Here is a 12,051-nt window from a genome sequence, read left to right as displayed (position 1 = left end):
ATAAAATGTAACCATTGATTTATTTAATTAAAATACAATGAAATGCATTTAAATTATTTTCTACATTTCAAGTCAACAATGATTGCTCCGATCAATCAAGTTCTGAAACCTCTGTACATCAGTCAGTGTGACGAAGAGAGAGAGAGAGAGAGAAAGAGAGAAACATGTCTCTGTGCATGAGATGTACATGTATATACAGTACATGTGCAAGCTACGCAAAGCCCACTGAGCAAATGAAGAGCGCTACGGCATGCTTCGGTCACATCAATACATCATAATCACGAGAAGAAAACTCAAAAGCAGCGAATGTGCATCTTGGGGAGCAGAGGAACACAAAACTGACAGTACATGGTTTCTCTTTAAGGAGTGTTTCATGAAAAGCTCTTTAGCTTTCGTTTCAGTGGCTGATGAACTTCTCTAGAGCCCTTGTTAGGTATTTCACTGTGCGTGTCGCTTCAGGTCTCGATCGGTGTGGCAGACGTCTACCCTGTGCTTCAGAAATCACACTAACTATGAGCTTCAACCGGTGAGGCACTGCTATGGGTTACAGCAACAAGACTCTGAAAACGAGTATAATTTCCCATGTCCCCCACCTAAAAACTCAAACAAAATGAAAGAAAATAAAAAATGTGAAAAAAAATAGGCAAATGTACTGCGGGAGGGAGGCATGCAGCCATTGGAGGACAAGGCCATGGTGGGCGGGGCATGATTTATGATTTGCCGGCTTGTTCCTTGGGCGTTTCGGAGTGAATGGCCACGACCCCAGAGGATTTGAACTTGGGCAGGTGAAGTCCAAACTTGTTCTCCACGCCGGCGAAGGTGGCGGCTGCCAGACGGTAACCACCCACGTGCTCAGAACTGACGGGAGGAAGCTCAGAGATCCGGGATTTGGGTGTTGGTTCAGAACCAGAAGGGCGACTAGAAGGAAAGAGAAGAGAAGAGATTTTTTTCTTACAGCAGATGCTTATCCAATGTGACTCAACATGCAATATTTCTCAGCTTTAATTGAGAACGGAATTAAATACTTTATCAAGTGCAACAACACCCTTTCTCTAAAACCCTACACTCTGAAGTCATGCAAGTCAAACTGAGCACAAAGTGATTTGAGACATTTACCCAGCATTGCTCTCTCAAAGAGATAGTGGGGATTTCTCAGGGCCTACTTCAAATATTTTATGAGCAAGAAAAAGAAAACCATTAACAGAAAAGTCCTTTAACATAGATCATTCTATGCATAATTTTTTTTTTTTTTAAACATGAAAAAATAAAGTAGTTACTAGATTATTTATTTGATCAAAAAGGGGCCTACAGTAAAAAATAATATTGTGAAATATTATTTTAAATTAAAACTGTTTTCTATTGTAATATATCACGAGATGTCATTTATTCCTGTGATGAAAGCTGTATTTTCAGCATCATTCCTCCAGTCTTCATTGTCGCATGATCTTCAGAAATGATTCTGAAATGCTTATTTGCTGCTCAAGAAACATTTCTTGATTTATTTCAAAAAGAAATATCTTACTGACTCCAGAGTAGTGGATATTATCAATAAAAGAATCTAACATTTTAACCATTTCGATTGTTTGAAGCTGGATTGTTGGCAAAATAATACAGAATTCAGGTGATGTGTAAAAACAGCTGTTTTATGACTACTTTTATGGTATTTATGGAAGTAGCTCATCCATCAGATCTATGTGTTAAAGGCATGTCCTCATGCTCTGCGAGACATGTTTCTTAACATTTCCTGCCTTCATGAAGTAAAAAGTGTGCTCAACGTGATCAGTACTTACTGTCCTCCGAAGTCAACGTAGAACCATCGCTGCAGGAGCTCGTAGGTCACCAGGGTCACACCGAACTGAGGAGAGGAACGGAAGACACGAGCTACAGAGAACACAGAGAGAGAGGGCTGTGAGTGAGTGTGTGGATGTGACTGAAGTTATATCCGTGTGTGTGTGTGTGTGTGTGTGTGTGTGCGCACCTCCAGCTCCCTTCCACAGAGCGCGGAAGCCTTCCTCGTTTAAGATCTTCCTGAAGCAGTCGATCACTCCAGAGTAAGTCGTCTGGCCGGCGCGAGCAGCCACCTGCAGTCGTGTTTTGATCACATCAGCAGGGGTGACGAGCGAAGCAGCCGGGACACCTGTCAAATAAAATCATCCAGACATCTATTCATTCAAGATAGAAAATCTCTGATCTTAAACAGAAAATCTAGTCTTGATTCTTCCATATATGTTGCTTTAAGGGAAATTATGATTTTCAGATGAATGCAAGCTTGCATTCAAGATGGGTTTTAAGAGGACTAAATAAATAAAGTCATCTTTTTCTTAGAAGATCAAGCTCAGACATTTTGATTAAAATTTACAATGGCAAAAATTAGTTGATCAGTAATTTGCTTGTACATACATGTGGGGTGCATTTTCATTTCACAAAGGTAAAATAAGTACTGTTCAGTCATTTTACACTGAAAAAAAAATGCATTTTGAATTGTAAAAATTGTTTTTTTGATTGTTATTAATCACACAGCACAGATTTTTGAACAGGATAAACTCAAGTGCAAAGTAGACACGCACTCGCACACAAGTCTTTAACTGAAAGCACACAGTGTCAAGCGTGAGACATGTTCTGACCTGCGATGGCTCCAGCGGTCAGCAGCTGCAGAGGACCCAGCCTCCCATCCTCATCCGCCATACTTGTCTTCGTATGAGCATAAACGGGGAAATAGATGGCAGAGAAGGGGATATCACGCAGGAAACAAGCCTTCGCACCCTGTGGAGGAAAACCAGTAACGTGTGTGTGAGTATTGACCTTATCTTAAAAGCAATTCAAGAATAAAGAGCAGTCACAATGGCAATTGTTGTTCGATAAACCAGTTGAAAAATTAGTGATTTCCCCACCTTGTACAGGCCAAAAAAGCCAAGATCCCGGACTACGCTGAGCGCGCTCACTCTGGGGCCTGTAGTGATCTCACCGGCCACCTGCAGACGAATCTTAACAATCTCCAGAGGATTGGTGAAGATAACCTGTGACCCACCGGCCTGGAAAGACACAACATTTAGCCATTTAAGTACAACATAACCCACAATTCAAAAGTTTAGGGTCTGAAAAATTGTTGTAAATTGAAATATTCTGATTATTCTCTCATACTCACACATCCACCAGCGAGAATCTCAGCAGCCAGAGGTATGGTATCATCTTTAGTGGTAAATTTGTCTCTCACAAAGTCATTCACCTGGAAGACAGACACAGAGGCACTCGTGTGATTGGCTTCACTGTCATCTGCTCAGAAACCGCTTTATGTCAAGATGTTTAATGACACTTACAGTGAGCTTGATGGCTTTTTCTGGAGCCACTCCGATGAGCTGAGGTACAAGACCTGATGGGGAAAACACAGACACGGACAAAGAAAGGAGTAGGAAAAAAGAAGATCAAGGTTAAGGAACATAAAGAAAAACATAGCTTAAGACGATTCCAACCTCTATAGAAGCCGAAGACGCCCTCGTATCGCAGGACTTTCTTGGCGCAGTCAAAGCTGTTCTTGTACATGAGCTCTCCTACGAAGGAGCCCGTGGAGCGCTGGTTCTGCATTCGGGTCTTGACCAGGTCTATGGGGTACACGGCTGTGGCACCCGTGGCTATAAACACACACACAGGACAAATTACATTTCATTCAAGTACATTTACACTTATCCGATGACAACAGCATATCTTTTGCACTTAAAGAGGCCATGGAAAACAACATTGTTTTTCTGAAATAAAAACAGAAATGCACTATCATTCAAAGATTTTGGGTTGGAAAGTCCCTTATGCTCACCAAAGCTGCATTTATAAAAACAGTAATATTTTGAAAAACCATTACAACTTAAAATATATGTTTTCTACTGTAACATTTTAAAATCTAAATTATTTCTGTGATCAAAGCTGTATTTTCAGCATCATTCCCCCAGTCTTCAGTGTCACATGATTTTCAGAAATCATTCTAATATGATGATTTGCCGCTCAAGAAACATTTCTGATTATCAGTGTTGAAAACAGTTGTGCAGCTTAATATTTTTTGTGCAACCTGTCATACCTTTAAAAAAAAATAAAGTTCAAAAGAACAGTTTTTATTTTAAAATAGAAATCTGTTGTAGCATTATAAATGTCTTTACAGTCACTTTTGGCAGACCTCTTTTAAAGAAGGAAACTGGAATAAGTGTTTTCCAGACAGTTTCTCTAAGCATTGAAGTCTCTCATAAAATATGACAATTAACTTAAAATGCAATGCATATTTAAAAAACAGACCAACAACTCATCTTACAGAAAGACAATGTCTCTCCTTCCTAACACTTTCTGCATGTAGCAAACCATGTGAACTAAAAAAAGGGATTGCCCTCTTGACACATCCTGCTATTATCTTCCTTTGCCATAATGAAATATGTAAACTGTACTCATTTTGTGTGGTCTTTAATATAAGAAATGAGCAGAAGTCATAGACTCGAACCTCCAGCGATGGATCCCAGAGTAAATCTGTACGCTGACTCCGCTGCCTGCAGCCACACAGGCCGAGAAACATCCGCTTGTGAATTCTGCAATGACAGAAAGACAACAAGAAGTTTGATTAGTTTTGTTTTTGTTTTAAAGTTTTGTTTTAGTTTGATGCATGTGAGGCATCAAACTAAAAGGAAGAGTGGTATCAAATCCCTAATAGTGAAAGCATATTTTCTGCAATAGTTAGAGGTGTTGGCCAAAGCAAGCTCACGGATAACATCACAACGTTTCCACAGTAATATAAACATTTATACAACCCCTAATAGTCTCTTATCTGACCATTTGCACAGATAAACTCACCTGTCTCTGCACCTCAGCTAGATTATATGGCAGGGCTCCTTCCTCCAGTGGTGCTATCCGCTCGATATCAGCTAGGTTTAATCGTCTACACATCATAACATACACAAACACATGATCAGCTGATAATGCTGCTTATATTATGTGTGAATGATCATGTCTTTGTCTTAAAAGGAGAGTACCCTGTTTGGGAGTGCAGTCCTGAAAGCTGGAAGAGGATGTCGATTTCCATAGGAGTAATCTGACCAAACTTATTTGCAGCATGAACAAACTCCTCTACAGAGGAAGAAAGATAGATAACACTTAAAAACGTAATTCTGAAGTGCAGATGAGCAGAAACGGAAAGCATTACAGACCTTTGGTGACGAGCGTATCCTTGCGAGACCCTGCGAGAGTGCTGTAGATCTTACGAATCAGCTCCATGTGGTTCAGGAGAGAGTTGAAGGCATTGAAGTAGGAGAAGCTCACCATGTGAGAAGTGCCACCAACCGCTGCCTGAGAGGACACTAACACTTAAACCTTTCACAGTAACCTCACAACTAACAGACACAGAGAGCTGCACACTTACAGACACAAGGTTTTCCTCCACAAAAGGTGTGAGCATGTGGTGTCTGATGGTGGACATGATGTCACTGAAGTCCAGGGCAGAAACAGCGCCGCTCTTGACCTTGTCTTTCTGTGCGAACGCTTGTCTGGCGTGCTCCAGCTGCAGCTCCTACCACAACAAACACAGACAGAACAAATTAGAGGTTTGTTAAAGGCTGTACTTATACAGAAAATTTGCCAAAGACAGATTTGGCTGGTTAACATGGGCCAGTTAAATCCTGCTAGGGGCCTTATTAGAAATATTATCTGCTGGGTGACTTGGATGTGAGGGATCCAGAGTGATTTTCAGAGCCCTTTTCCTCTGGATGTATACAGTTCTTGAAGGGTGGACAGGGGAGCACCAATAATCCTTTCAGCAGTCCGAACAGTTCTATGTAGTCTTCTGATGTCTGATTTTGTTGCTGAACCAAACCAGACAGTTGTTGAAGTACACAGTACAGACTCAATGACGGCTGAGTAGAACTGTTTCAGCAGGTTACACTTCCTCAGCTGGCGAAGGAAGTACAACCTTTGCCAGGCCTTTTTCACAATGAAGTCAATGATTGTCCCACTTCAGGTCCTGAGAGATGGTGGTTCCCAGGAATCTGAATGACTCCACTGCAGTCACAGTGCTGTTCATGATGGTGAGTGGGGAAAGTGCAGGGGGGTTTCTCCTAAAGTCCACGATCATCTCCACTGTTTTGAGCTGTGTTCAGCTCCAGGTTGTTAAGACTGCACCAGACAGCCAGCTGCTCAACCTCTTGTCTGTAAGCAGACTCATCACCATCCTGGATGAGGCCGAGGACTGTAGTGTCGTCTGCAAACTTTAGGAGCTTGACAGAGGGGTCTTTAGAGCTGCAGTCGTTGGTGTACAGGGAGAAAAGCAGAGGAGAGAGAACACATCCCTGAGGGGCACCAGTGTTGGTGGAGCAGCTGTTTGATGTGTATTTCCCCAGTCTCACTAACTGTTGCCTATCTGTCAGAAAGCTGGGGATCCACTGACAGATAGAGCTAGGAACGGAGAGCTGGGTCAGTTTGGTCTGGAGGGTTGTTGGGATGATGGTGTTGAAAGCCGAACTAAAGTCCACAAACAGGCTCCTCACATAAGTCCCTGTTTTGTCCAGATGTTGCAGTATGAAGTGCAACCACAATCCCCCGTTGATTGGATCATCCATGGACCTGTTTGCTCGGTAAGCAAACTGCTGGGGGTCCAGTAAGGGCCCACTAATGTCCTTCAGATAACCCAGAACCAGTTTTTCAAACGACTTCATGACGACAGACGTTAGAGCCACAGGTCTGTAGTCGTTAATTCCTGTTATCTTGTGTTTACTGTTATCTTGGGTTTCTTTGGAAAGATGAAAGTCTTTATTTATTCAAGATGTTCAATAATAGATTATCTTTGACTTGATAATACAATCCCATGATCCGATACGTGAACAGATGATTCTTTTGAGTCAATCTTTTAAAATAATCAGTTATTTTGTTGAACGAAACCAGTGTGGAAACCAATGGTTCACAAACTGGATAGATCTGAGGTGCAGGGCTCACAAAATCGCTAGCCCGACGTCCTGGGGCTATTGTGTTTTCCAGTCGGGCTCCAAAATGTCGGTTATGTTTTAAGTGAACTTATACAGTGGCCTGCTGCTCAGAGAAATTGGCTGTACCGAATCAATCTGTCTCTCTCTCTCTGTAAATTAGATGATGTGAAAGGGGGCGTGTTTCAAGATACGCAATGGAGGAGACTAAACTAAACAGGGAGGGAGGGAAAAACACTCATGCAAACAAAACACACTCCTTATTGGCCGCGCGATCGACTCACTCCATTAGTGTACAAAAGAGATTAAATATTATAATTTCCATCATTTAAAAAATAAATAAATAAATAAATAAATAAATAAATATATATATATATATATATTTGTGTACCGGGTGGGCCGGCCCACATTGGCCAGCGGCCCCCCGGGAAAAGTCTGACTGTGGGGTGCTGCAGGAATTTAGTTAGTTTTTTGTGCGCCCTCGTAACCATCATGCACTCCTACACCCATATATTATGCAAAATAATTTCTGACAGTTAACAATTGTAGTACCGATTGATCATCTAACTAATTAAAATAATTTTAGAATAAAAAAATTGACGTCAACAAAAATACGATTTGACAACATTATATTGAACTTATTTAAACAGTTTCTGCTTCATGACATAAGACATGATCAGAACTCATTAAATATGCTTGACACAAATAGTTTAGCCATTTATGTGCACTTAAAGTATATTTATAAAAATAAAAATATTTTAAAAAAAAAGAAAATTAGAGGCACAAGGCAGGAAGGGACGCAAAGAAGAGGAGCAGGTAAAAATCATTAGCTGATGACTATATCAGCTTGTGATGTTTATGTAGTATTTTGAATCTTTTTTTTTAGAACATCTTCACTGGCAACACTGACACCGTGGAACGTTTTTGCTTGAATTTTGCTTATTTAATTTTACTTTATTATTATTATTTATTTTTTTTTACAATAAATGCAATCTTCTGTAATGTTTTAATTCCAGTTACATTAATGCTTGGTTTTAATTCACCAAAAAGGTGTCTAAATCATTTTCCACTGTATGCACAAAATTTAAATGAAACATATGGGTATGGTAGACTAACAATAATTACAAAATGTAGCCTTTATTTTGTTGCCTTTTTGACTTAAACAGAAATCGAAAATCTTGCCTAGGGCACCAACAGAGCCTGGGCCGGCCCTGACTCAGAGTGTGTATAATTGTCTGGGTGTGGTACCTGCAGGAATTGGGAGAACTCCAGGTAGCTGAGACTTTTTTTTCTGTCATTGCCGAAATGCAAGCGGATGAACTCACAGTCCCAGTTGAAGGGGATGTGATGGTGTACGGTGGTCTGGCTGAAGATATCACGCACATTCTCTGTAAACACACGGATAGGCTCAGATAACGGCCGTTGCAACATTACTGACAGGGTTTTAAAGGTCCTCTGAACACAAGAACGTGCATAAATGAGTCTCTCTGTGTCCCAGGTTAAGCTGTTTGAATGAACTGGAACGACCTACATAGTAATCTCCATACATCACACAAATTCTATACCTTGAACTGGTTTCAATAGAGTTTGATGTCAGCATGTACAAATACTGAAGTTACTTTTAAATAAGGCTAAACATTTCTATACAGTCAATACTGTTCTCACCGAAGGACACACATCCAGTGCCTGTCTTGTCAAACAGCTGGAAGGCCACGATGAAGAGGGCATCAGGAACACACAGCACCGACTCAAAGGCCAGAAACTCTTGGAACGAGATCAGACTGAATGGATAAAAAATAAACAGAAGAAACATTGAAAACAAACCTGTGGTCATTCTGCAATCTCTTTCACACACACTGCTTTTGAGCAGCAAATCAGCATGTTAGAATGATTTCTGAAGGATCTTGTGATACTGAAGATTGGAGGAATGATTATGAAGACTCATCTTTGCACAGAAATTAATTGCATCTTACAATATATTTTTATTGCAATAATATTTTAGCTTTTTTAAATTTGTAACAATGTCTCAATTTAACACTTTTCCTGTATTTCTGATCAAATAAATACAGCCTCCTTCCTTGCACAAAATCTTACAGACCCAAAACGTGCAGTACAGAAATTTGTACATTTTGAAATATGCATCTGGCTTCTACTGCAAAAAAAAAAACTAAAAAAATATGCATAACCTAATGAATCTAATGAAAGTGGGTGAATTTCTAGATCTGAGCTACGGTTTAAGCTTCATATCAAACCAACAATAATTGAAATACAGAAAAAATACATAGAAAAAAAAAAAAAACTAAACCGGATGTTTGTCTCACCCATCTTTTGTAGTGTCTGCCACACCGGCGAGCAGCTGCACAGTTTTAGGATTGTAGTGGAGCTGTGTGTGGAGGCCCAAATACTTCTGCACGAAATCATTGGGTGTCATGTACCGCTCCCCATCCTTTTCCACCACACTGGCATACTGAGGAAAAACACCACAAACACAGTAACAGCATCTGTGTGGATGTGAAGCATGATTAATGTGCATTTGCAAGAACAGATAACTCCGCTTTTATTAATTTTCTTAAATCATGTTTTTTTTTATTGTGTTATGTTTTTATTGTGTGTTAGTTAGCTGTATTTTATTAACAAACAAACATGATTTTTTTGAACATTTTTAAAAACAGAGTTATCTGATTTGGCAAATTAACTCCTCATTTGTATTATCCTCATTTGTTGGGCGTTTGGTATGATTTATTTGCATGAAGAATAAAAAAGAACCTGAAAATCAATGGCACATACAAGTTTGAAGCATGCAAAAATAAAAACGCTGGCTTTCTTCCAAATAACTGTGTTGGCAATATGCAAGCTAAAACTGTATTTGTTTACAAAGTGGACAAATGTACAAAGGTGACAATCAACATTCATGTGGCACGTGAGTTTTTTTCCCAGTCTTGATCAGCAGCAGTTAAACCGGATATGAAAAACTAAAGCGAGATGCCCTCTGACCTTATCAAGACATTCTTCACTCATCCATCTATTGCCCTGACATTCAGGTCTTCCTCCAAACATACATCTCACACACTTGAGGCCTATTAATAGAGCAACATTGCACGCAAGTCGCCGAGTTACCAGACACCTAAGTGAATGAACGCAGCCAAAGAAACAACTACTCTCAGCTGACAGACGCACAAGATCTCACTACACCAATATGAAAGTCCTGGCTGACATTTAATGAGAAACTAACTTTTTCCCCATCCATGCTTGAAAATAAAGAATACACACTATAAACTGCTTTCCCACAAACACACACAAAAGTCTAGACTTTCCCAAGCATTTGATTTCGCTTTGGGGAAAAGGAGATAATAGAGAGCCAATTAAAAATGCATGGCCACTAAAGCAAATAAAGATCTAATGGCAAAGTCATGACACTATCAACACTGTCTTGTAAAGTTGCAGACCCGGTTTCTCACAGGAATGGATAACAGTGGAACTAAAATGAAACTAAAATGAAATGAAGCTAAAAAAAAAACAGCATAACCTGACATTACAACAAAATAAGAATAAACTTACCTTTTGGAAGATGACCTTCAGCTCATTAGGGTCGGCCCTTTTGGTTAACTGCACCTGCAAAACAACAACAGCACAGAATAACAATAAGGTTTTTTTATTTCTATAGAGATGAATTGAGAATCTTAAAAGCTGTGATCTATATTTATACCCACAAAACCATCACAATATTTAGTGAAATGCATTGTTTGTTTTAGAGCTCTTCCTGCATCGATTAAAGGTTTTTCACCAAGTCCAAAGATGACGAGGCTTTACTGAGACATTTACTGAGACATTTATTTCTAAATGCTCATTTAAAAATCAAACGATCTTTACGGGTTTGAGAGCACATTTAACATTATTGGGACTTTCTGGCACACAAACCTTGCACATAATGTATGAACCCAATTTTAACAAACAACAAAATAAGTTAGTAATTAACGTAACGTTACTCCACACAAACACACATGAAGTCAGAGTCTCTACAATTTCACCCACATAACATGATCCTCACACGCCTGAGTACAAACCCAATCTCTAACAACACAAAAGCCCACTAAAGAGCTGATTAATGCTGTTTAACACACAATTCTGCTATATTTTATGGTTTTATGATCCTCACAGACACTAAGTCTCAGCGGGAGTGTAGTGATAAGCTCAGTGATGCTCGCGCCGGTCCGTTAAAAACGTTTATCATATTCTCTACTCCACCCATTTACGCATCTATTAGCATTCCTGCGGTTAAAAATCAGCAACTGTAATTAAAAGTCGACTGTTAAGAAACGTAAACGCAATTTTTCAGTCAAACGAGGAGTCGCCAGAGTCACCTTGGCCGCCATGCTGCTGTCTGACGTCACGTGTGGTCATGGGGTCGCGCAGGCGCGTGGCCGATGACAGAGCGCGTGAGAAGAACAGCGAACTAAAGATGAGCGTGCACCTGTGATGTCATACCTAACAAAGTCTAGCGATCTTTTATTATTATTTTTAATATTAACAGTATTATTATTAACATTTTCCCATTTATTATATATATATATATATATAATAAGCAAAACTCATGCATTTAGATGATTTCCTTGTTTGTGATTGCTTGAATCTCATTGTAATGTCTCTGAAATTTGAATGAATTTTTAATTTATTATTAATGTATGTGTGTATATATGAATTATTGGTTATTTTCTGGATTTGTATGTGATCTCTTGGCTATGTTTACCTTTTGTTGTCTAAGCATTAATAATAATAATAATACAGATTTTTTTTTTTTTATGTAATTACTATTGGATCCTTATTTATTTACATTATATGATGAATGTCTTGAGAACCTACTGGAATGTTTTGTATTTTAGAAAATGGTATAATGCATTTTTTATGATCGAAACCATATGCATGCCTTTAAATCTCAAAAATACTTCAGAGGACAACATTGAATGAACTAAAAATCAGTTTCTTTAAAAATATCTTTATTGTACACATTTTCACAAGTCAAAAGTGCATCATCCAAGCAGATATTTTATGCACTTTCCCATGTTTGCGTTTTCAAAAACAACATTAAATGAGGGCCGAGTATCAAATTAGG

The 12,051-nt window shown here is 39.2% G+C and overlaps 1 protein-coding gene across 1 annotated transcript; it reads right to left on the bottom strand.

Annotated features, from left to right (window-relative positions):
• Position 1: 1 nt before the first annotated feature.
• Positions 2-11,398, bottom strand: slc25a12 (solute carrier family 25 member 12). Its single transcript, XM_026256412.1, has 18 exons — positions 11,303-11,398; positions 10,500-10,553; positions 9,263-9,408; positions 8,607-8,722; positions 8,190-8,329; positions 5,390-5,536; positions 5,178-5,316; positions 5,004-5,097; positions 4,825-4,909; positions 4,478-4,562; positions 3,471-3,629; positions 3,318-3,370; positions 3,146-3,226; positions 2,892-3,032; positions 2,625-2,763; positions 1,979-2,137; positions 1,791-1,881; positions 2-918 (listed from the first exon to the last, which is right to left on the bottom strand). The coding sequence occupies exons 1-18, from the start codon at positions 11,312-11,314 to the stop codon at positions 711-713; spliced, it is 2,049 nt and encodes a 682-aa protein (XP_026112197.1). The 5' UTR covers positions 11,315-11,398; the 3' UTR covers positions 2-710.
• Between the last annotated feature and the right edge of the window lie 653 nt (positions 11,399-12,051).

Source organism: Carassius auratus, chromosome 6 (genome assembly GCF_003368295.1).
Source record: "Carassius auratus strain Wakin chromosome 6, ASM336829v1, whole genome shotgun sequence".
NCBI lineage: Eukaryota > Metazoa > Chordata > Actinopteri > Cypriniformes > Cyprinidae > Carassius > Carassius auratus.
Note: the sequence above shows the minus strand (reverse complement) of the source record. Positions and strands in the feature narration are given on the sequence as shown.